Genomic DNA, 23,869 nt, shown 5'->3' on the forward strand with positions numbered 1-23,869 from the left:
CACAGAAGGATATAGTTGAGAGTCATCAAGAGAAAATAATTAATTATAATTTTGAAGATAACAAATGCACAAGTTCCATATGTTACTCATAAAAAATGTGAAAGGGTTGAAGTTGATCTGTAATGGAGGACATACAGTATGGTGTTCATATTAATTAACAGTTTTGTCTAGCAGCTTTGGGTTCTGGGTTCACATTCTACCAAAGGCGCTAACTGCATTGGATTTGGGTTTTCTCTGATTGCCTACTGAATTGGTGCAAAATTGGCCCAAATGTGGATATTAGATTGTAAGCCCTTTAGAAGGCAGGGTCTGATGTGAGTCAATATATAAAATACTTTATAATATGTTGGTGTTATATAAATGTGGCAAAAATAATCTGTTTCAAGCCACACACAACCAGATGAAACAATAGTAAATTGCACACGGCTGGAAAACCGTTACAAAGATGTGCAGTAACCTATGCCATGGCAGCCATTTAAATTTCACCACAGAGGATGTCTGCTAATTCGTGGTAGTGAGCATTTTTCTTAACCTCATTATGCCAGCTGATATGTCTATTGCTGTGTCTTAGAGTTTACAGTATTTTTATGTCATTAACTCTGTTAATGTTGGTGTCTCATAGCGCCGGTACACCGCAGCATGGAACAAGGAAAAGGAAACGATCCATGTGATGCCAGACACTCTTGAAATCGAGTTGGCCAAAGCAAATCGTATCAATTACAGTGAGGTAGGTAGCGCTGGTATGAGGGGTTTAAAAACGATGTATATAGATATATCTATATTGTATATGTAAACTGTATATAATCAAAAGGTTCCACTACTGGTATTCCAGCTAACCATATTTTATTGGAACAATGTAATGTAGTATAAGCTGCTTAAAATAGGGGTTTTACAGTTTTGTAAAAGAGAGACACATTATTATATTCCAATGCATTGTATTATTAAGAAGGTGGTATGTCCATACAATCAGTCTATAGTTATATTAAAGACAAAACTCAGGAACGGAAGGAAAGGTAGCCTTTTTACATGACATAGTGGACAGGACCAACACTGGAATGGACAGGAAATGATTCTTCGAGTTGGAGAGAACCGTGGGCAAAATGGATGTGTACAGTATGTATAGCCAAAACTTTTTTTTATCTGAGATGAGTGGAATTCATGAAGAGCAACAGTAATCATAGATCACTGTCGACAGGGCCATGTCGAAAAAAAAAAAGTTGTCAGTGCCCATCAGCAATTAGCTATCTTTAAGATCAGTAAAGCACTTTGTGAGTTTAGCTAAAACTAAATTCTCCTTAGCTCTTAATCCTGTGTCTATAGTGTCTATTCTTAGGTTTTTATATTATTTGTGTTTTTTTGTTCTTACAGAAACAGTATAGACTTGCACTGGAAGAAAGCAAAAAGAAGGGTTATGACTTACGTGTTGATGCCATCTCCATTAGGGCAGCAAAAGCTTCAAGAAATATAATCAGTGATGTAAGTGTCCCAGAAAATTGCATTTCAATGACTTGGAACTTTTTCCAGAAACCAACCATTTTCAGAGCTTTTTTATTTCAATGTTTTTTTTGTCCTACAGTATAAATATAAAGCAGGCTACAGACAGCAGCAAGGCCACCATGTTGGGTTCAGAAGTCTCATGGATGATCCCAAATCTGTTTGGGCTATGCATATTGCCAAGATCCAGAGTGACAGAGAGTACAAGAAGGATTTTGAGAAACAGAAGACCCAATATCAAAGCCCTGTCGAAATGTTGTCTGTTTTGTTGGCCAAAAACTGCCAGAAACTTGTGAGCGACATTGACTACCGCCACCATCTTCACCAATGGACATGTCTGCCAGACCAGAATGATGTCATTCAGGCCAGGAAAGCCTATGACCTTCAGAGTGATGTATGTGATCTGATTTCTACAAAATCTTTTCTAAATCTGCACACTTTTCATCACCCAGCAACAATTTTTTTAATCTATTTTTTAGGCACTCTACAAATCTGACCTGGAGTGGCTGAGAGGTATTGGTTGGGTGCCTGTTGGTTCCTTGGACGTGGAAAAGGCAAAGAAAGCTGGACAGATTTTGAGCGATAAGGCCTACCGTCAAAAGCCAGATACTATCAAGTTCACATCTGTCCCAGACTCAATGGAAATAGTACTGGCCCAGAACAATGCTCAGACTATGAATAAGGTAGGTTGACCACTATAAATATGAAGTCACTGAACCCCTATAGGGATGCTGCCATTAGTTTTTGTTTTTTTATAGTAGAAGTTGGTATTAGTTTTTTTTAGTTAGAGAAGAATTAGCCTGTAAATGGGTAAAATGCCTATTTTTCTGGTGGGCTCTTCATGAGCTCAAACTATCACTGCTGTGTCACCAATACTGTGGTTCCTTTTAACAACCACTGAATCACTACAAGACACAACTGTGAAGTAGGGGATGACAGGGCAATGCACATGACACAGCAGGGGAAACGCTATCTGACACACCCAGAAGTGTCAGATAACAGCGGTGGTTGTAGCTCATGAAGGAACGAACATTTAACACACCACTTACCTTAAAAGGTAAGTATTCTTCCTCTTAATTAACAGGTTTATTCTACTCTTTCTTCTTCCAGTTAGCAACAGAGTCACTCTTGAAGTGGTCGATCTGTGTTAATGATTCCCAAACTAGAAGCTTTAAAGACCTGATAAAAGCTGTTTCAAGCTTGCTAAAAGCTCTGTAAATGCTTGCTGTACACACTGAATAAATACAAGCTGGAGCCTATGTGTGTGCATGGCATATAGGCCTTAAGGCTTTGACATTATGAAACATAGGACAGCACTTAAGGGGATTGGCTTTCTCTCTTCATGAAGTAGCAGAGAGAACAGAGAAGCTTTGTTGCTGAATAGCCCAGTACACCTGATGTTATAGGCAGACAGTATTCAGCTTTCTTTATCGTACATCACGGGACACAGAGTATAGTACTTACTAAGTGGGTTATATGTTCCATTACTTAGTAAGTACTAGACTCTGTGTCCCGTGATGTACTCCAAGAAAAGGATTTTACAGGTAAGCTGTTATAAAAATCCTATTTTCTTTATCGTACATCACGGGACACAGAGTCTAAAACTTACTAAGTGGTAGAACATATAACCCACTTAGTAAGTACTAGACTCTGTGTCCCGTGATGTACTCCAAGAAAAGGATTTTACAGGTAAGCTGTTATAAAAATCCTATTTTTAACACTACAAGCTCATTCACCACAGCCCCATTCGGCTGCAATGCGCAGTATCGCCCAATGTGGTCCACAAGCAAAGACAAGGAAAAATTATTTGTTTTGTAGAGAGGCTATTCACATGCATGCCTTTTATTGTGTGTGATGCAAGCATTATTTTATCCCAGTGCAGCGCGTCACAGTGAGCTTCAATGCATTGCAATGTGCTGCAGTGCATAGAAGTTACATTCTACAAAGGGATAACAAAGAGAATATAGAAAAAAATCAGGTAATGCAATGCATTATAACAAAACAGTGAAGTACATTGCACACCAGAGCACATGTGTTATATGCTATGGCCCAGATTCTCAAAGGGCTTACGACGGCGCAACGCCATGTACGCCGTCGTAAGTCCTAATTTGGGCCGTCGTATCTATGCGACTGATTCTTAGAATCAGTTACGCATAGATATCCATTAGATCCGACAGGCGTAAGGCTCTTACGCTGTCGGATCTTAAATGTAATTTTTTTTTGGCCGCTAGGTGTCGCCTCCATCGTTTTCCCTGTCGAGTATGCAAATTAGCGTAAGGTGTTCTTGTAATAGGCAATGGTCTCTAAACAACTCCTGATGGTTACAAAAACCCACTTTCAACCTGTGCCAGCTAAAAATAGCCTCTCCTTTGTCTTATTAATTTATGTTTTTTGACAGAAAGGAAAAACAATTAATGCAACAATATACAAAAAATACAAATCATTTACGTGAAAAGGAAAAACGAAAAAACCCACTAAATCAAATAAACTTAACTACCCTAACTATACAAAAAATAAATACATGATTCCTCTTAATAAAAAAATATTTCTCCCGTGTTGGTTGAAGATCATAGGATACTTTTTTTGAAACTGTCTTAAATGTGAACAATTTATATTTAGTTCCAAAGTACATGTTTATATATATATTTTTTGCTGTGGGTATTTAGGATGCACAGATGTGCAACATTTAATTGTGTGAAATGATTATATAAAAAAATAATAATAATAATTTCTAGTATACAGTTATTTTTTATTTATTTGTTATATTTGAGCATTTTACATTTTCTAACTGGAAATAATTGAACTGGTGTGTTGGTTTGTCCTTCCAGCGCCTGTACACTGGAGCTTGGGATATCGACAAGAGAACCATCCATGTCATGCCAGACACACCAGAGATCCTGCTTGCAAAGGCTAACTCTGTCAACATCAGTAATGTAAGTATTCGACAAATTAGAGTCATTGTACCTGCAGGGACTTTACTAAGAATTTTTCTGCTGAACTCACATATTCTTTTCGTACCATCAGAAATTATATACCAAAGGATGGGACGATGCCAAGGCGAAAGGATATGACATAAAGGCTGACACCATTTCCATCAAGAGCGCCAGAGCTTCCAGGGATATTGCCAGTGATGTGAGTATAGAACACAGACGATAGGCACACTAGCATGAAAAAGTATGCAAAAAAAAAAACGAATCATGCAACTTAAAGGAATACTGTACTAATATATTAAAAAACAACAATATTCCCACCTGCATTCTCCAAAATTATGCGAAAAAAATGTGGTCATTTTCAAACATCTTTCTACAGACACTAACCCATATTTCACAGCTTTGTTAATTTTATTGAGAAATTAGGTCAATTATATACTGTACATTGTATACTGATTTTAGCAAACATTATTGTAGACTATTACCTTCCACAGCAGAAGGGTTAACTCTTTGGGACTGAGTGCTGATGTCATCCACTGGGTAGAGTATTGCACATGCGCTCTCTTTCCTGCCATACAGTGTCAGGGAAGCATTGCCTAATTACTGTTTCTGTTTGCAAGGAACTACATGGAACCTCGATCTAAGATCCATTGACGTTTTAGCCGCATTTGATGTCAGCTTTTGGAGTAAGGTCCTTCAGGCAGCTCTTTGAGCTGCAGGTAGTCTCCAGTTCTCTGTTATGTTTATTGAGCTTGTTAGTGTTTGTTTTCTGTGTTGCCCACTCCTCAGTTGAAATTCTTTTAGATGTCTCAAAGGTGAAAAACGTTCTGTGTTTTATTATTGGATGGAAATGAAAATAGATTTTTTGCGCTTAACATAAAATTATTTTCTTGTAGTCCATTGACATACACTCGTCCCATCCTTCCATGCTTTTGATCATGTTTTCTGTTTGCTACAAAACTAAGGGCCCTTTCACACATACGGACAAACGGTCCGTTTATTACAAGTCCGTAAAGTAATGTATCCCTAAGGGATTGCAGACGTTAGCGGATGCGCAACCATCCGCGTCCGCAAAGATCCGCTTTTGCGGACGGAAGAAAACCCTATTTTTCTTCCGTCCGGCGGAACGGATCGGATGAATACGGACACACGGTCCGTATTCATCCGATTCCCCATAGGGAAGAGTGGAGGAGAGACAAGGCGGTCTCTGCACATTTACGGAGGAATCCCCGCTGAGCCAAACGGGCTAACGAAGCGGATCAATTACGGATCCGCTCCGTGTGAAAGAGCCCTAAGGCATGCTAATAGTAGGAGGTGTTATCTTGGGCTGGCCTTCATTTTGTTTTTGTTATTGCCAGTGTTCAACTCTTCAGTAGAAAGCAGTGTAACCTAAAGGTGAAAGACTTCATGTGTTACCTTAATTAATCCAATAAATAGGATTTTACGTTCAATACAAAATGTAGCTTAGCAAAAGTCACATTACTCACTCCGAAAGAAATTCATTTTTTTATCATTCTTCTACTCATGAATTTGTTCAAAGAGAACACAAGCTCACTTGGCTAACTGAAAAAATGTTCTCTGCTAAATCAACCTCAGTAATGCAAGAATGTGGCATCAGCTTTTCATGCAATCAAAAAGGGACATGTTGGGTAGAACACAAAGTGCAAATATAATGAGAACAGTTAGATTGTTACTTGTACTTTATGCCAAATATCACTTTAAACTACAGTGTAGATTATTCAAATAAACTTGAATTTGGCTAGCATGAACTTTATATCTGCATACAATACAGTAGATGTATTCAATCCACAAAATATATACAGTTAACACTTGTAATCCAGCTTGATATTGTTTATTCTTTTCTAGTATAAATACAAGACCGGATACCGCAAGCAGCAAGGCCACCATGTTGGGTTCAGAAGTCTCGAGGATGATCCCAAATCTGTTTGGGCTATGCATATTGCCAAGGTCCAGAGTGACAGAGAGTACAGAAAGGAGTTTGAGAAGCAGAAAACCCAATATCAAAGCCCTGTGGAAATGTTGTCTGTTTTATTGGCCAAGAACTGCCAGAAACTTGTCAGTGACATTGACTACCGCCACTACCTCCACCAATGGACATGTCTGCCAGACCAGAATGATGTCATTCAAGCCAGGAAGGCCTATGACTTGCGCAGTGATGTGAGTATTGTTTCCTGTATTTAGTTATAATTTGGGAATACTCTCAGTTTCCTACATGTTATTAATCTGTGTATGAAGAGCACCTCTGAGATGGGCAGTGGTAAGCTTCCTACTTGGGCCTAAATTCAATAAGTGTTTGATATAATAAATCTGTCTTTGTATTTAAAATGAATGGTTTGTCTATTTATTGTTGTAAAGGATTGTGAGTAAGTAACTCTAATGGTCGAGCAGCTTCATCACTCTTTACAATTTGTACTTGGTCTTCTGAACAGTAGTAAAATACATTCACTGATCCTTGATCATGTACAGTGGTGCCGTCAAGGAAATCTGAACATCGCAGGCCACCCTTGTAGAAATGGGAGGCAATCTATTTCTAGGGCCTCCCAACATAATTACTTAGTTACATAGATAGGTTGAAAAAAAGTCCTACCCATTCAACCAATAAAAAAATGAATTCAACCAATAGAAAAATAAATTCCTTCCTGATCCCCTGGATGGCAATTGGATCAACAATCTCTGGTGTTATTACCTATAAATGTTAATATCCTGTTACATTTTATGCATTTAGAAATTCACTCAGCCCTTTTTTTAAACGGTATACTGATCTGGCCAGAACTATTTCTTGAGAGAGTCTATTCCACATTTTTGCACGATCGGTTCATCCGATGAAAACGGTCCATCGGACCGTTTTCATCAGACGAACCGATCGTGTGTACGCGGCATAACTCTTTTCTACTGCAGTAATGCAATACAGTGTGGTCACCTTCCTGCCCCCATCCTGAGACTGGACTCTGAAGGAGCAGTTGCAGATTGATGTAATAATCTCCCTGCTCTCTTTTTCTCTCAGCATGTTGCTTGTCATCACATATTCATACAATACAACTGACTGGGTCTTAGTGCTGTGCTCGCTGTCCCTCTCTGAGTTCTACTGTATAGAGTATTTCAAGAGGCTGATGTCATATTTATGTGCATAGTTGAATTAAAAATACATTTACTGATGTTTTAGCGAATACATAACTACCTTAACTATATTTTGCTCTGAGTGCAGCTTAAAGTTGACGAGGGATATTATTTACAGTTTTTTTTAAATTGGTTGATATTCAAGATTCGGTTGAAAAAATATTTAGGAATATATTTGGGAGTAAAAGGGTTTGGGACTATGCTCACTGTAGATTTCCTATTGATTATCATAGTTTATATTTATTTTCAGTGGCTATATAAATCTGACCTGGAATGGATCCGTGGTTGTGGATGGATTCCTAATGATTCCTTGGAAGTGAACAAAGTGAAGAAAGCTCAGGAAATCTTAAGTGAGCGTCACTATCGCCAGCCTCCTAACACCATCAAATTTACCAGTGTTGTTGACTCTCTAGATGTGGTTTTGGCAAAGAATAATGCCCTGCAGCAAAGCAGCGTAAGATCTCATTCAAAGCTTTTTTTTGTAATTTAGCAAAATACTACAATTAATGACTTAATTTTATATTGTACAACCAGAGCATTTACCAAGACGCTTGGAACAAGGAGAAGACCAAGTTCCATTTGCCTTCTGACACTCCACAGATGGTACAGTCCAAGATCAATGCAGTCAATATAAGCAATGTAAGTATTCTACGCAAAAATGTAAAAAGCTAGCACCCTAACACAGGGTACACACAAGTATGCTATGCAGATTGCACAGTTTTCAGATCCCTTGATCATTTGCAATTCACTATTTGATTCTCCTTCCCATCTCTCCAACCAACTATAAATAGGGAAATTTTAAATGTTTTTTTCCATGTAGTATACATAGTATACAACTGTTACAGAATCCATTAAGTCAGGGGACCCACATATAACTACCGGTACTTCACATCTCTGCTATGCATTTCATTTTCCTTCATATCCTTTTTAATTTTGTTATCCTTTAAGGTGTACAATATGTGAATTTTGAATTAAATCATCCAGTACATCTCTGTAATATGGGCACATTTCCCCACGTTTTATCACTTTAAAGGATAAGTTCACCATTTGTTTTTTTTTAAATTCCAGCTGCCCTATGTACCAATATTTCATTAGTGTACTCCTTTTGCAAAAGTAAAAGAAATCTTTCTATCTACTTACACACCCATTACCTCACTTCTCCATTACTTCCTGGACAGACCTTGGGATGTGACACAGGAAGGAGTTTACCAGCTGACCTCATTAGCACACACCCTGCATTTGTCCCCCACCTTCCAGCAGATCCCTACCACCCACCTCATCAGGTGCATGTTTTCCAATGCAATCAGTGAATACCATTCTCACTAAATACACAGGCAGTAATAGTTTATTTGGCATAGTGTTGAGGAGCTGAGCAATCAGATAGCAGCCTATGTGGATAGAACCGTAATATTGAAAACAGGAGAAATAAGTGCTGGGTTCTGTAAAGCTCACCATACACTATACAATCTGATTGTCCTCCTATTATACAGTTTGGCAAACCTGAAGGAGATCATACAGACATACAATCAGATTGTATAATGTATGGCAACTTTTATATACCTAAAATTACCTTGTTGCACTTTCGGTGCCATTATTTGTTAACAGGACACCAAACACAGAAGCAAACACACATTTTGCCACATGAAAAAACAAGCGAAAAATGCAGCAAAATGCATAGTAAAAAACATGCAACCTGCAACACACCAGAATGTCCCATAAGGTACTTTGCCCCGTGTAGCGCAGTCCATTGAAATCAACAGGCTGCTCTATGCTTGCCACAGGAAAAAAGTGTGACTGGGACCTGAAAGTTTACACAAGAACAATGAGGCTCCATTCACATCTGTGCATTTCTAAACACATGGCAAATCACACAGATTTAGATTTACCAAAAGCATTGAAAAGGAGGACCCAACAATCTATCCATTCACTCTGTATCCAAATAGGCAGGCCCCTGCACTACATCAGGGGTGTCCAACCCACAGCCCGCATGCGGCCCCAGAGAGTTTAGCATGTGGCCTGAGCCCATCTGGAGGGATGGTGGGGACGTCGTGCAAGCATAGTAGCTGTGACAGCTTAGGCTGGCCATACATTACAATACAATTTTTCTATTTAATTTAATACCAAAACCATATAATATGAGGTCAAACCCAAACACTTTCAATGTTGTATGCAATCGGGCAGGCCCTTGCAGTACATGGTTGAAGGTAAGTCTAAAGGAAATTGAATAGAATATAATGTATGGCCAGCCTAACATTGATAAGCTAGGCAAATGCATGCGTGGAGGGATTCCGGGATGCCGTGCAAACCTACTTGATGACTGAGGGGTGTGTGCTAATGAGGTCAGCTGGTAAACTGCTTCCTGTGTCTTACTGGCTCTCACTTCCCAAATCTACATACCAGGAAATCATGAAGTTTTCTATGGAACACAGCAAGGTCTAAGGTAAGGCCTTGTTCTGAAAATCAAACACAGCTTTTATTTTTCTGCTGAGAACAAAACACAGGCGCCACTCTAAGTGCAGTAAGATCGTAGATTTATTTTCACAGATGAAGAAATGGGTACTCACAAGAGAACATTAATAACAGGCATTTGGGCATGATTTTCCATACGTCCATGGAGACAATTCATCCAAGGGTCTACTTGATGCTGAGAGCACAGAACGGGCTGCGCCGGTGATCGCTGGCACGTCCTGGGTCTGACAGGCGTCGCAGAGGGAGCCAAAAGATGTAGTCACTTCTGGGTAAGAAGAGAACCAATAGACAACGCGTTGGCGGAGCATGCGCTCCTTTTTCAGGCCTAATGGGGGCCATGTTGGGAAAGGGCTTATAAGCACAAGAACCATCACTGCTGGGTCCTAGAGTCCCATGTTAAATTCATATAAGCAAACATTTTTGTGTACATATATATGCGCTTTCTGAATGTGGATTAATGAAAGAAACATGACAAATTGATGCCTAACTAATAGGACAACAACAAAAGGGCTAAATGGAAGCATTAAAAACACACATGCACAGAGGAAACTAATTGACCATAAACATTGGTTGAATAGGGAATATTTTAGGAGTGAATGAGAATGATGTCTAGAAATATACACAAAATATATATAAATGTATATATGACGACATCCCTTGGCTCGCTCTGCGTGCGTGTCAGACCCAGGAAGTGCCAGCGATCACCGGCGCAGCCTGTTCCGTTCATCCAAGCAGACCCTTGGATGAATCGTCTCCACAGATGTATGGCAAATCATGCCCAAATGCCTGTTATTAATGTTCTCTTGTGAGTACCAATTTCTTCATCTGTGAAATTAAATCTACAATCTTACTTCTTCCAGAAGAACCTGTCTCATCTTCTACTGGGCTGCCTTCAAATCGCTTTTTAAACAAACTATATGGACTTTTATAACGCATTTGTAAATTCATTCCAATCATTCCCTCCCTCTATGAGCAACCAGGTTGGTTGGTGCATGTTGTGTCTGGTGCAAGCGCTGACATAAGTAATATATTGGTACATAGGGGAGCCAGATTTTAGAAAAAAAATGTGAACTTAGCCTTTAAAGACTCTGCAAATACAGAAAAATATCCGTTGATCTGCCAGAAATGCACCAGACTCCTGATTTGGAGTTAATTATGGTAGGCTGACAACACAGTAACGCTGCCCAGTTGTTTTTTGCTACAGTAAGTGACTGAATTCTTGTGACTCTCCTCATCACTACAACATAGACACTAATTATTCTGTAGTCCAAGGTTAGAACTAGAAGATCAGATTGTATAATTAGACATTTTGGAATAGCTCAGGAAGTGTTGACAGAACACAGATCAGTTCCGAAAATTCTGACATCATCAGGTATTTTGTCACTTATCAAACAAATGTAACAACATTTTAGATGGTTTACCTAACAGACTTAAAGGTAGCAAATAAGAGAAACACATTTTTAGGGTTTACAAACACTTTAATCCTTTTGCTGTCTGATCAAGTTTTTCATTTTTTGCACACGTTAATATGCGCATTTTTTGACTTGACACACCTTTGGCACTAAAGGATTAAAGTGTATCTAAAGGCGATGTAGTGGCAAGGGGTTAGAACCATTGTTAGATTTTTTGGGGGACTCACTCTCTCTGTTTGTTCTGAGGACCATTGTCACCAACAGGGAATGAAAGAAAGTGAAACTTAAACAAATTTAAATGGCCACCAGAACAAAAATAGAGGGAAAATGTTGCCATGGGTCAATTTGTTTTGGTGACAGCTTCCTAAAATGGGACTTACCTCACTTTGAAGAGGAATAGGTTTTAACCCTTCTCTACTCTATTTACAATGGAAAAAAAAATTGCCTTTAGATATGCACAGTTTTATTATGCAGAAGCCTTGCGAAGGACACATTATTATATACTATTAGTAAATACCATGCCCCTTTGGTTGTACCTCTAACTGTATTTTATGGGTATTTTATGGGAATTTTCAGTGTTTAAGCTTATATGTAGCTATTTTTTGCAAAAAAGTAAATTCTTCCTCATTTTATTTAATGGCTTAGCATTACTTCAGTACTGTTCAAGCAATGCTTTGTATATATTTTGCCCTTGCTCTATAGCATATTAACCAAACATTTGCAAACAAACCGGGGGAAGGTATTATAAATAATTTTGCGATGAAGCTGGTGTGGTGCAGCACTAGGCTCTATATTTTTGCAATTTTAAGTAATGTCCTGGTGAAGGACGTCTTCTAAAAAAAAAAAAAAATAATCTGCAATTCATAAACAGTTGTTTACAGTGATTTAGGGAGGTTATTAGATAAGGAGAATAGATTAAAAGTCCTAAACATGAGTAGATATGTCTAAATATGGCTATTTACTATCTATCACTATATTTGAATAGCTGAAACTAAACAACATTTTCCATTACAGAAACAATACCAGCTGGACTGGGACAAGGAAAAGTCGAAGGGCTACGATTTAAGAGCAGATGCTATTGCAATCAAGTCTGCCAGAGCATCAAGGGACATCGCTAGTGATGTGAGTTTTAACAGTGGAGTATAATCATAGTAAACTTTTCAATGTGGTGAATACAAGGCATACATTTTTTTTTTATTATTACTCTAGTACAAATACAAGACTGGATACCGCAAGCAGCAAGGACACCATGTTGGATTCAGAAGCCTACAGGACGATCCTAAGTTGGTGTGGGCCTTGCATATTGCTAAAATGCAGAGCGACAGAGAGTACAAGAAGGAGTTTGAGAAACAGAAGACCCAATATCAAAGCCCTGTGGAAATGTTGTCTGTTTTGTTGGCCAAGAACTGCCAGAAACTTGTGAGCGACATTGACTACCGCCACTACCTCCACCAATGGACATGTCTGCCAGACCAGAATGATGTTATACAGGCCAAGAAAGCCTATGACTTGCGCAGTGATGTAAGTTAATTTTTCTGTCACTCTTTCCACATCATTAAATGTGAGAGTAATTTGTTTGAGTCTTTAGCAAACACAAAATATTAAAAGATTTCAAATAGGTTTTTAGGTTAAACCATTTGAAAATATATAGATAAATATTATCATTGATATCAGGTGTATGAAATTGATATGGAACATCTCTGGTTGTTTCACATATAATTAACAATAAAGTTGACTTTCTAAGGTCTAATGGGTAGGCTTGTAAAGTATTACTGCGTTGTCAACACTGATTAATTTCTTGGTTCTAATCCACAAATTGTGTCATTTTATTCCCAGTGGATATACAAGTCTGACTTGGAATGGATCCGTGGTTGTGGCTGGAGTCCTAATGACTCTCTGGAGGTGAACAAAGTAAAGAAAGCTCAGGAGATCATAAGTGAACGCCACTATCGCCAGGCTCCTGACACCCTTAAATTCACCAGCATTGTCGATGCTCCAGGACTTGTCCTAGCCAAAACAAATGCTCTCCAGATTAGTGATGTAAGTATATTGTTAAGGAAGGTTGAGAAAAGTTCATTAGGTTCAACCTAATATTATATACTAATACTGCTTATCTAGGTAAATTTAACACAATATACTGTATTTAGTAAATGTCTGCATTTTCCTGGTGACAGATTTATTTTAAAGTACTGGCACATTATTTTGTTCTGTTATGACTGTTTAGCTGCAATTTGCTTTATCCAGCAACATTAGTATTCCTATCATTATAGTAATATTGTAGTATTGCAGTATTTGTTGATGATCCAAAATCTATTATTGAATTTTTTCTTTCTTGTGTAGTGGGTGTACAGAGATGCATGGGATCGTGAAAAGACTAAATTCAGCCTCCCATCAGACACTCCAGGAATGGTACAGTCCAAAGTCAACGCTGCCACCATCAGTGAAGTAAGTCTATTTAAAGATGCCAAAGAAACAGGAATCATATGGAATTTTACTTGGTTCTACCTCATAGGAAATTTGTTACTGATTTTGATATTTTGATATTCTGCTTTATTATCATACATATACATTGCAAATAATCAGATTTGGTTCAAAAGTGAAATAAGAACAATATAAAAAAAAATACTGTACAATATCTAGGTAAGTTTGAAAATATGACGTTTTCCTTGCTACTTCTCCTGATCATGGCACCAGAATCCCCGATAGCTGTGCCATCGCAATTTTTTTGCTTGTTGCTTGGGAAGGCTTTCTGCAGACACAGTACAACCAGCTTAAAGAAATGCTGTAATATGTCTGCCTTACTATAAGTCCTAAAAGTCCTGTTTATCCACCACTCTTTTCAGAAATATCCCTGTGTTTCCTTGCACATACCCTTCCTAATGCCTTCAGGGAAGGCCTGGGATATACAATAATGAGAAATGAAGGGGTGAATCCTGTTGACAAATCAAAGAACTGCAAAAAATAGTTAAAATATATCGAAAGCCAAAACTTTTTTTCATTTTGGATGGGATCCCTCTCAGTTTTTGTTTGTGTGTGCCATTGGGAAAAAAGTAGCGAGAACATAGACAGCAATAAAAACATGAAAGGGCTTTTAACTCCATAACTACCCTATTCAAAACTAAAATAAAATGTTTTGGTTTTAAACTACATTTTAATTTATGAAAGTGTTTTTTTTGTTTGTTTGTTTTTTTAATCCAACCATATTTTTGTTTAGTTTTTTTCTCTTTTTTTGCAAATTATTTTGGAAACAAATAACATTTTTTGGTTTAAATTACATTTTAATTTATAAAAGTGTTTTTTTATTTGTTTTTTAATCTAACCATATTTATGTTTATTTTTTTCTCTTGTTTACAAATGATTTTGGAAACAAATAAAACATTTTGGTTTAAACTATGTTTTAATTTATAAAAGTGTTTTTTTTTGTTTGTTTTTTAATCAAACCATATTTTATATATGTTTTCTCTTTTTTACAAATGATTTTGGAAACAGATAAAAAAATATAAGTTAGATGCTATTAAAATATATTAATTATTTACTTGCTAATTAATTAAAAATAGGTAATCATGTTTTTTTTCTTTGAATTTTCCAGAAAGTCTACAAGAAAGACTGGGATAAAGCCAAGACGAGTTATGACTTAAGAGCAGATGCTATCCCCATTCGCAGCGCCCGGGCTTCAAGAGACATAGCCAGCGACGTAAGGATCATTCTTACATTTGCTCAGACAATTTAGTTAATGCAGTGTCAATCTAAACAATATACTGGATATACCAAGGCACTGTATATGGAAAATGATAGTGTACAATGACATAATGGGGGACATTTACTAAAAATGGAGAACACGGAATCTGGTGCAGCTGTTCATGGCAGCTCCTAACTTCAGCTTTTTCAATTAGGCTTTGACAATAAAACCTGGAAGCTAATTGGTTTCTATGCAGAGCTGTACCAGCTGAAATCCATTCATTAAGATTGCTAAGAAAAATGGGAAAGATTTGTTTGATTGGAGCCCATCCATATTTTAGTTAGAAGGGTTCTCACATGTCAACAACAGTGCAAGACCCAAATCCTTCTGTTGCTTACAATGCCTTGTTGTCTGAAGTTAAACCATTGAAATACAGTGTTAATATAAAACCACAACAATCAGTGGGTTGTGGAATTCTGCAATAGTAGATTTTACCAGCAGGTGCCAAACAGTGAAATTTATAGCTACAGCAAATTGTTCCAAAAATCCCCAGGCGTTGTGGATTATTTATATAACTTTTTGTGTTTTTTGTAATATTGACTAAAGAATATTGTAATGTTGACTAGTACTTCTTTAAATCACTGTATAAACCTGCCTTTGCATTAAAAATGTATGTATGAGCCTAGTGATTCCTTCTACCAACTCTGAATTAATCCTTATAATGACTTCAGAAAACTGGATTTAGTGTGGTTGCTTTGAATAAATTCACTTTGCGCCTTCACCTGCATTTTTGCATTGCTTTGTCGAATTAACCCAAACCTTTTGTCATAGTGATATCAATTAAACATATTTATTTTTTTGCAGTACAAATACAAGACTGCACATGAGAAGCAGAAAGGTCACTACATTGGGACTCCAACTGCCAAAGATGATCCTAAACTGATGTGGTTGATCAAATCTGGTAAACTCCCAATTGACAGGATCTACAAAAAAGATTATGAAAAGACCAAGACCAAGGTTCACATACCAGCAGATGCGGTGTCCATCCTAACTGCCAAGCAAGTCCAGGCTGCTGCCAGTGAAATTGACTACCGTCATTACCTGCACCAATGGACCTGTCACCCCGACCAGAATGATTGTATTCAGGCTAGGAAAGCATATGATTTACAGAGCGACGTGAGTATATGAATCACTAAATTATGACAGGGTGGCAATACTGTATATTACTTCAAAGGCCTACAGAAATTCATAAAGTTTCTTTAACCATCAATACTGCTTGTGTATAATGCAAAATGGCATTAAACTTTCTTTCCACATACAAATTACATTTACGATCAGAACCATTGGTATCATAATTAAGAACTTAAGGCCTCCCATTAAAGTATGATGTGCTACATCTCTATATTGCAAGTGCATCTACAATTATGATTTCAATCATTCTTCCTGTAAAGTCTAACAAATATCTATTGATTCCGTCAGTTAAATCAACATGGGAAAAGGGAGTTGCCGCTCCAGGTGGGAACCCAGATGAATATCCTCCGTAGCAGACAACTCAGGTGCAGGCAATGCACTTAGCAAGGCAGGAACAAAAATTGTTTCTGGACAGCCGCACTCTGAACAAGTTGTAGCCTTTATTAAAAAAAAGGACAGCACTACAAGTCACAGAAACATAAAATTAAACCCGACTGCTGACGCGTTTTGCACTGAAACTAGTGCTTAGTCAAGTGCTTGACTAAGCACTAATTTCAGTGCGAAACGCGTCAGAGGTCAGGTTTTATTTTATGTTGCTGTGACTTGTAGTGCTGTCTCTTTTTTTTAATAAAGGCTACAGCTTGTTCAGAGTGCGGCTGTCCAGAAACAATTTTTGTTCCTGCTTAGTTAAATCAACATAATGCAGCTAGCTGTGATGGTGAGACAACGCTGCTGCACTTCTCTGATATTCAGATCATCTATAGTGTGATGCTGTCAGCATTATCACTGCTGATTCATAAGCCTGTAGTTTGACAGTTAGCACCTGGCCACACCTAGCCTTGCCTACTCACTTCTATATTGCCAGCACTTCCTTTTGCTACTAAAATCCTACTACTGTGAGGTGCAGTGTCTGGGAGGGGGAGTATATGAGGAACAAATGAAGGAGGATTCAGATTGCACAGGGGATAACGTTTATTTCTACATTATGATTGTGTGAATTACATATTAACTTGGACTGGACTTGGGACATGTTTAGACTGTCGCACAAAATACCTGTCACAAAAACATTTCATGAACGCAACTCTTTTCTAAGGTTTAGCTTATGGATTAGTCCAAAGCAGTGATGCTATGTAACTTTCTGGCAAGTGAAGTCAGCCTGGAACTATGAGTTAGGGATTTCATTATGTTTTTGAAGCTATCCTTTAAAGTATTTAATATATTATTTTGACCAAGGTTATAAATCATATTTTTCTAATATATTGAAAAAGGAAGGTTTCATGTTTCACAATTTCTGTTTTCAAGACTTCCATATTTTGGTTGGCCAAATGCCATATTTTTTTTGCAGTTGTGGTGCCATTTTCATGTAACCACAGCAATCAGGTCTAGTGCTGTAAACTTTTGCATCAACTTGTACCATCACCCTTTTTCTAGGCCATCTACAAATCAGATCTGGAATGGATCCGGGGGTGTGGCTGGTTCCCTAACGACTCGGTGGAACATAAGAAAGTGAAGAATGCACAAGAGATCTTAAGCGAACACCATTATCGACAGCCGGCCAGCAGCATGAAGTTTACCAGCATTGTGGACCTACCAGTTGTTGTCCTGGCTAAGACCAATGCTGATCAGATCAGCTCTGTATGTCCATCATTTTGTATATTCAATGATAATTCTAGAATTGAATTGTAAAATTACCAGGCTCATAATCACAAATATTTCTTCTTTTAAAGAGCAAATACAAAGAAGCTTGGGAACAAGACAAGAGAACAATTCATGTCATGCCAGACACGCCTGAGATTATATTGTCAAAGGCCAACGCTATTAATGTCAGCCATGTAAGTGGTTATACGTTTTCTAAAGTCCAGTGAATATAATAACTTTTCAAAAAGTCTGTAGGTGTCATGAAGTTGAAATTGGTTATGTTTTTCTTTTCTAGAAACAGTACACAGATAGCTGGGATAAGGTGAAGATGATCTATGACATGAAAGCTGATGCTATCTCCATCAAAGCAGCTAAGGCCTCTAGAGAGATTGCAAGTGATGTGAGTATTACAAATTACATTTTTTGGTACATCATTGCTTTCTAAATATTTTGTGGTCCAGGACAAAAAATGTAACATTTTTAAAAAAAGGGGTTCTCCTCCCTTTTTATTAACAATTTGCAATGTGTTTTTGAGACAAAGTGTGAAACCTTAGGCTCATTGTTATGTTTTACAAGCTCACACTTTGCTGTAAAGTCTGCTGTTTATAGACAGCCAAAATGTACACACAATAGTGCATGACTCATGCCATTAGCTCAGTCCCAAGTTTCATACAAAGCAAAGATATAGCAGCAACTACTTGCTATTTAATATACTTTTAAATAACGCACAGTGCTCTGGGAATCTGTTGTCATTGTGTATTAGATGACTATTGTATAACAAAGGCTGTATATATAGATAGCAAAAGCAACAGATATACAGCAATAGCTTGGTTTAAAACTGTATATAAATAAAACTTGAAGAAAAAACCTAAATAACAAATACCCCAAACCATTACAGATACCTTTTAACATCACCTGTGTTCATGCACATTTTGCAGACTGTTGTTACAATAATGGAATGTTAGAAACAGTGACACACCAACAATATGATACAGAGATAAATGATAAGAAATAAAAAGAGAAATGCAAGTATGCTTTTTTGTAAGATAGAGGTGGAGGTGTAGGGCAGAGTCAAAAGACAGGAAGGGAGTCAAAGAAGAACAAGGCATTAATATTTAAATAGTTTAGTATTGCCACAGCAATTTCCTCAACAAATGCCTAATAAAATTAGGAATTTCCAAAAATACAAGACATAAAAACAACTGTATGGAGTGATGTGACAAACTATAAACTTTAAAAAGATATGTGTGAAAAGTTCCATTCAGTGGTCTAATTTCAAGTTCAAGCAGTCTTCTTCAGACCAGGTTGTGCTAACTCCAATTGCTTCTGATGAGTATTCACAAACTAAAGTAGATGATTGTAGGGTATCACCACAGGATGGTGCTGTGGATAACAAAAATACTATATAAAAAAGTGCCACATCCCATAAATTTAATATAGTAGTGAAAGGCTTGGTACTGGACTTTATAGGCATGGAATTATACAAAAATTATACAATTTGATTAAAACAAGCACAACCAAACAGAGACTAATTAAAAACTTTGCAAAGTAAAGATCGCCTATATGCTTTTATCAATACATAACCCAGACCCAAGAGGAATATTCCTGGATGTTTAGGAAGATGTCCTTGTTGAAGCAACACAATTTTCTATCAGGCTTGGTGTGAGTTGATCATAGTGTACAGTAGCTCGGCTCGAACTGTACACTATGGCCAACTCACACTAAGCCTGATAGAACATTTTGTTGCTTCAACAAGGACATTGTCCTAAACATTCAGGAATATACCTCTTGGTGTCTGGTTTATGTATTGTTAAAAGCCAGGCAATAGGCAATCTTTACTTTGCAAAGTTTTTAATTAGTCTCTGTCTGGTTGTGCTTGTTTTAATCAAATTGTTAATATAATGGATTTTTTTTAATAATTTTTGTGTTAGTCCAGTACCAATCCTTTCACGAGTATTAACAAACACCAAATCAATTTCTTGTAAAATTTCCCGCCACTAGCTTTAGTCTGACGCATCCCTATTTTGGACCTTTTGACCAACCATTTATCATAAATTTTGCTAATGTGCGGGCTAGCTGTTTTATAGTTTTATTTGACATGCTTTAGCTTGAGCATGAATGTTTAATTTATTATATAATTTTCTAAGGAAAACATGGTTGAACCCAACAAGATCAATGTATTAATGTATGTTATATATCATAGAACAGAATATTTGATGTTTTTTTTTGTTACAATTTACAGTACAAATACAAGTTGGCCCACGAGAAGCAGAAAGGTCACTATATTGGAACACCCACAGCTCATGCTGACAATAGATTGGCCTGGTACTTGAAGGCTTCTAAGCTTCCCAGTGACCTCCTTTACAAGAAAGACTTTGAGAAGACAAAGACACACGTGAACCTGCCTGTAGATATGGTCTCAGTTGTTGCTGCTAAGTTATGCCAGAAACTGGTCAGTGAGATTGACTACCGTCATTATCTGCACCAATGGACATGCCTACCAGATCAGAATGATGTCATCCAGGCTAGGAAAGCCTATGATCTTCAGAGTGATGTAAGTTTGTGTGATTAGATAAATATTTATCTTTAGCAGATTTTGGAGATTAGAAATAAAAGCCTGGTGTTATTGGCTAAGTTTGAATTCACCACAAATCTCCAATTGAACATTTTTTTTTGTCCTTAGGCAATCTACAAGTCAGATCTTGAGTGGCTGCGTGGTGTTGGATGGATGCCAAATGAATCACATGATGTCAAGAAGGCCAAGTTTGCCCAGGACATCTTGAGCGATGTAAAAAAAATTCTCTTTATTTGACACTACACCTAATGTCTGTAGAAAGACACTTTGATGACCTATTTTTCTCTTTTGCAGAGGAAGTATAAAACCAAACCTGACACTATCAACTTTACTGCAGTTACTGACAGAGTGGATTATGTCACTGCCAAACAAGCTGCAGTTATTCGCAGTGATGTAAGTATTTCTCACGGATAAGATCCCTTTTCCTTAGTAGTCAAAAAGCAGTTTTGTTTTTTCTTGGAAATTATTTGATTTCACCAGTGGTAACTCCATATTTTCCATGTTCTGGCCCAACATAGCTGTCACCTTGTTCAAAATGGAAAACCGGTATTTAAGGATTTTGTGATTTATTAAACCAAAAATGTAATTAATGTCTTCACCGGCACAACTTCGCTAAGGAAGCCCATAGATGAGTACTTCATTTCACCGTCCACACACTTGATGTGGATGGGGTAATCCTCCCTGCTGAGCTATTGTATTCTCACAGTGGGGAGACCCCCCTCCCAATCCGAAAACATTGATCAGCGTTGCAGGCTAGAGTACTGTACTGTCTTTAAAATGAGTAAAATAGGTGATGTTTGCTAGTGAGATCATGCTTGTGATAACATGAATATTCACTAGCAAGTTAGCAATTGATAGATACACACAGGGAACAATGTAATGCAGCATGCAGTAGCAGTTAACTACCAAGAATAGAATTTTTTTTTCAAATTTGTACATGAATTGATGCCTGCTACTGAAAGGGTTAAATTGTGTCAGGCTAAGGTAAAGGGACAGTTTTTAATACCAGAGATTGAAAAAAGTATTTTTTTTCCTAGTGCCTAAACCTCGGATTACTTCTGCTGCTGCAAAGTTTAAAATACTGTGTTATTGGTTTGTTCAAGTCTAATGCCACGTACACGGTCGTGTGTATGCTCCAGAGCATTTTTCTCGACGAGAAAAATGCCCGTTAAAAATTTAGAACCTGCTCTATTTTTTCTCGTCGTTTTTCACGTCATGAAAAATGGTCGTGTGTATGCTTTAACGAGCTGGAAAAAACACACATGCTCAAAAGCAAGTTATAAATCGGAAGCACTCGTTCTGGTAAAACTAGCATTCGTAATGGAGATAGCACATTCATCACACTGTAACAGACTGAAAAGCGCGAAGACTGAAAAGCGCGAATCGTCTCTCACCAAACTTTTACTAACATGCAGTAACACAAAATCAGCAAAAGCAGCCCAAAGGGTGGCCCCCCCAATTGAATGGAACTTCCCCTTTATAGTGCCGTCGTACGTGTTGTATGTCACCATGCTTTCCTAGAGCATTTTTTTCACGAACATGTGTATGCAAGGCAGGCTTGAGAGGAATCACGACAAATCACGTTGAGAAAAACATTGTTTTTTTGCATGACACGAAAAACGGTTGTGTGTACGCTGCATTAGTTGTTACAATAAAATAATGTTTGTTCTGTTGTACTTGGAATGTGTTGTATAAGATTTTTGGGGAAATTATTAATTATCTCAAAAGAATTACAACCTCAAATTATGCTTACTACAACAAAAAATGCTTAAACCTCCTAATATTTGCTAAAATACCTAATTATCACAAATGATAATGACTTAAAAATTTAAGAATAAGAACAGTAGCACTTACACTACAGTATGTGGCCAAGTCTGTTAAAGAGCTGATTCTACTGTATAATGCTTGTGTTGCAAGCCACATCTGATGCCTAAGATGCTAGTAAGTTTATGATGCTATTGATTATGATGCTAGCCAGATCTGAAAGCTGTAGGAAACGTCTCTTGGGTCTAAGTGCTAAGATAAACTCCCCATCTTCATTTACTAATTCTCACTCACTTTAAGTATTGCTGTCTGCTAATGTCCAAAATATTTACTTTATTACAATGTTATTTTTTTTCCCCCCAGATTAAATATCAGGAAGCATGGAACAACATTAAGACAAAGTACACTTCTGTGAATGACTCCCCTCTTATGCTAACAGCAAAAGAGGCAGCCAAGAACGCCAACAATGTATGTATTATACCATCTTCAAATATTCAGTTTACCTTGCTCATGTGTTTTTAGTGATTTCGTTTTTAACCTTTTACTGAACTTTTATATATATTGTGAAAATTAGCATCAAGCATTAGACATGTGCATTCGTTTTCGTCCGAATGCATTTTCGTCCGAATTTCAGGTATTTTCGTTATCGTTTTAACAAACGATAACGAAAACTAAAACCGAAACATCCGACATAAACAAATGCTTTGTTTTCGTTTTCGTTGCAGTTGAATGTGCCTAACCTTAACTCTATTAGTCCAATATTATTCTACATAAAGAGAAAAGATTTGACATTGAGAGAAAAGATTCGACATTATAGAGACATGAAAAAGAGTCGACATAGAGAGAAAAGATTCGACATAGAGAGACATGAAGATTCGACGAAGTAGCTAAAAACATACGATCGCAGCAAGCGGACATTTATGGTGAAATGCTCTGCCCATAGGCTATAGAAGAATTCTAATGTTGGTTGACTAATAATAATAATTAATAAATATAATTATTATTAGTCATACAACATTAGAATTCTTCTATAGCTTGTAGGCGGAACATTCCACTGGAAATACACGATTGCGTACAGTTTCGTTGCTCCGTCAAATCTTTTTTTTTTTTTAAAGATTCTATCGAATCTTCTTTTTTTTTTTTAAGATTCCGTCAAATCTTCTTCTTTTTTTTTTTTAAGATTCCGTCTTAATCTTCTTAGAGCATTCGACAGACACCATAAGCCTTCAATGACAGATTCAACCTTAATTAATTTGGATTTTCGAACGATTGCATTTTTGTAACGAAAAACAAAATAAATAAAACCGAATTTCGGGAGTAACCAAATAAATGTATTTTTCGGACAAAAACGAAATTCCGAAACAAAATATTTCAGTGTGCACATGTCTATCAAGCATCATAAGGACTCAGACACTCACTTTCTTCTTATCTTTAAGGGGTTTTCTTGCCCAGTTTTATTAAAAGAGAGTTCAGAAAAAAACACCATTAACAGGAGTTTCCTACGCAGGGGTATTCATTCATCCCACCCAGATCACCTTGAAATCTCCAGGCTTCAGGTCGCAAAATGGACTTTACTAAG

General features: G+C 37.2%; 1 protein-coding gene across 25 annotated transcripts in view; it reads left to right on the plus strand.

The window, feature by feature from the left end:
- The window catches only part of NEB (nebulin), a 272,007-nt gene that overhangs the window by 137,558 nt on the left and 110,580 nt on the right, over nt 1-23,869 (plus strand). For all 25 annotated transcript variants that reach the window (XM_040357978.1, XM_040357987.1, XM_040357983.1 and 22 more), the window contains 22 exons: nt 623-727; nt 1,369-1,476; nt 1,577-1,888; nt 1,974-2,177; nt 4,323-4,427; nt 4,519-4,626; nt 6,291-6,602; nt 7,813-8,016; nt 8,097-8,201; nt 12,458-12,565; nt 12,653-12,964; nt 13,280-13,483; nt 13,784-13,888; nt 15,033-15,137; nt 15,987-16,298; nt 17,745-17,948; nt 18,041-18,145; nt 18,247-18,351; nt 20,194-20,505; nt 20,635-20,739; nt 20,821-20,919; nt 22,654-22,758. In XM_040357978.1, coding sequence (XP_040213912.1) covers nt 623-727; nt 1,369-1,476; nt 1,577-1,888; nt 1,974-2,177; nt 4,323-4,427; nt 4,519-4,626; nt 6,291-6,602; nt 7,813-8,016; nt 8,097-8,201; nt 12,458-12,565; nt 12,653-12,964; nt 13,280-13,483; nt 13,784-13,888; nt 15,033-15,137; nt 15,987-16,298; nt 17,745-17,948; nt 18,041-18,145; nt 18,247-18,351; nt 20,194-20,505; nt 20,635-20,739; nt 20,821-20,919; nt 22,654-22,758 — 3,744 coding nt within the window. The remainder of the gene's footprint in view (nt 1-622; nt 728-1,368; nt 1,477-1,576; nt 1,889-1,973; nt 2,178-4,322; nt 4,428-4,518; nt 4,627-6,290; nt 6,603-7,812; nt 8,017-8,096; nt 8,202-12,457; nt 12,566-12,652; nt 12,965-13,279; nt 13,484-13,783; nt 13,889-15,032; nt 15,138-15,986; nt 16,299-17,744; nt 17,949-18,040; nt 18,146-18,246; nt 18,352-20,193; nt 20,506-20,634; nt 20,740-20,820; nt 20,920-22,653; nt 22,759-23,869) is intronic.

Source organism: Rana temporaria, chromosome 6 (assembly GCF_905171775.1).
Source record: "Rana temporaria chromosome 6, aRanTem1.1, whole genome shotgun sequence".
In the NCBI taxonomy this organism is placed as follows: Eukaryota; Metazoa; Chordata; class Amphibia; order Anura; family Ranidae; genus Rana; species Rana temporaria.